The sequence below is a fragment of the Verticillium alfalfae genome, genomic scaffold (assembly GCF_000150825.1).
Source record: "Verticillium alfalfae VaMs.102 supercont1.5 genomic scaffold, whole genome shotgun sequence".
In the NCBI taxonomy this organism is placed as follows: domain Eukaryota; kingdom Fungi; phylum Ascomycota; class Sordariomycetes; order Glomerellales; family Plectosphaerellaceae; genus Verticillium; species Verticillium alfalfae.
The window spans coordinates 2,002,393-2,004,073 of record NW_003315034.1 but is presented as its reverse complement, the minus strand read 5'-3'; the positions used below and the strand labels follow the sequence as shown (position 1 = coordinate 2,004,073).

The window sequence follows — 1,681 nt, the reverse complement described above, 5'->3', positions numbered from 1 at the left end:
GCTCCAGTATTTAGTACCGCAACCAGTTCCTGCCCAAAGATATCAATGATCGTCGGATATGCGCGAACCAAGATGGAGCACGACGAGTACATTCGTCGCATCCGGTCCTACATGAAGACCCCCACCAAGGAGATTGAACAGCAGCTGAACGACTTTTGCAACCTCTGCACATACGTCTCAGGCCAATACGACAAGGATGAGTCCTTCCTCGCCCTGAACGACCATCTTGAGAAGCTCGAGTCCGGCAAGCCCGAGACCCATCGTCTTTTCTACATGGCTCTCCCCCCCAGCGTCTTCACCATCGTGTCCCAGCACCTGAAGAAGTGCTGCTACCCCAGCAAGGGCATTGCCCGCGTTGTCGTAAGTCGAGTCCTTCTTGACGCAGCCGTAATGCACCCCTAACACTGCTGTCTGCAGGTCGAGAAGCCCTTCGGCAAGGATCTCGCCAGCTCTCGCGAGCTGCAAAAGTCGCTCGAGCCTGACTGGAAGGAGGACGAGCTCTTCCGCATTGACCATTACCTTGGCAAGGAGATGGTGAAGAACATCCTCATCCTTCGATTCGGTAACTCATTCTTCGGCGCCACATGGAACAGGCAGAACATCGACAACGTGCAGATCACATTCAAGGAGCCTTTCGGCACCGAGGGCCGTGGTGGCTACTTTGACGAGTTTGGCATCGTTCGCGATGTCATGCAGAACCATTTGCTTCAGGTGTTGACCCTGCTTGCCATGGAGCGACCCATATCCTTCTCCGCCGAGGACATCCGCGACGAGAAGGTCCGCGTGCTGCGCGCCATCCCCGCGATCGAGCCCAAGAATGTTATTATCGGTCAGTACGGCAAGTCGCTGGACGGCAGCAAGCCGTCGTACAAGGAAGACGACACTGTCCCCAAGGACTCGAGGTGCCCCACGTTCTGCGCCTTGGTCGCCTACATCAAGAACGAGAGGTGGGACGGAGTGCCCTTCATCATGAAGGCCGGCAAGGCTCTTAACGAGCAGAAGACGGAAATCCGCATTCAGTTCAAGGATGTCACGTCGGGTATCTTCAAGGACATCCCCCGCAACGAGCTCGTCATGCGTATCCAGCCCAACGAGTCGGTCTACATCAAGATGAACTCCAAGCTCCCCGGCCTCAGCATGCAGACGGTCGTCACTGAGCTCGACCTCACCTACCGCCGCCGTTTCTCCGACCTCAAGATCCCCGAGGCCTACGAGTCTCTCATCCTCGACTGCCTCAAGGGCGACCACTCCAACTTTGTGCGCGACGACGAGCTGGACGCCAGCTGGAGGATCTTCACGCCCCTGCTGCACTACCTGGACGATAACAAGGAGATCATCCCCATGGAGTACCCCTACGGTGAGTGCCCTCTTTCGTGACTGTCCGACCGATGCCGTGCCGGCACTAACACGAGTTGCAGGTTCTCGCGGCCCTGCCGTTCTCGACGACTTCACTTCTTCCTACCGATACGAGTTTAGTGATGCTGCTGGTTACCAATGACCGACGACTGCGGCTTCGGCACCTAACAAGCTGTCAGTGGAAGAGCATTTGGTGCCTTGGAGCATACTTCTAGATAGGGAATTGAGAATCATGATCTGTTTTCTACTTGCACAGCTAAGTCAAGCGCGGAGCTTACGTTTTCTCCTCGCGTTCTCTCGATATCTTACGACAGACACTATTTGA

At 55.7% G+C, this 1,681-nt stretch overlaps 1 protein-coding gene across 1 annotated transcript; it reads left to right on the top strand.

Annotated features, from left to right (window-relative positions):
* Positions 1-13: 13 nt before the first annotated feature.
* VDBG_04947 (glucose-6-phosphate 1-dehydrogenase) lies at positions 14-1,671 on the top strand (the record flags this gene model as incomplete). The annotated part of the gene is made up of 4 exons (XM_003005295.1): positions 14-360; positions 418-1,357; positions 1,419-1,530; positions 1,613-1,671. The coding sequence occupies 3 exons, from the start codon at positions 73-75 to the stop codon at positions 1,496-1,498; spliced, it is 1,308 nt and encodes a 435-aa protein (XP_003005341.1).
* Between the last annotated feature and the right edge of the window lie 10 nt (positions 1,672-1,681).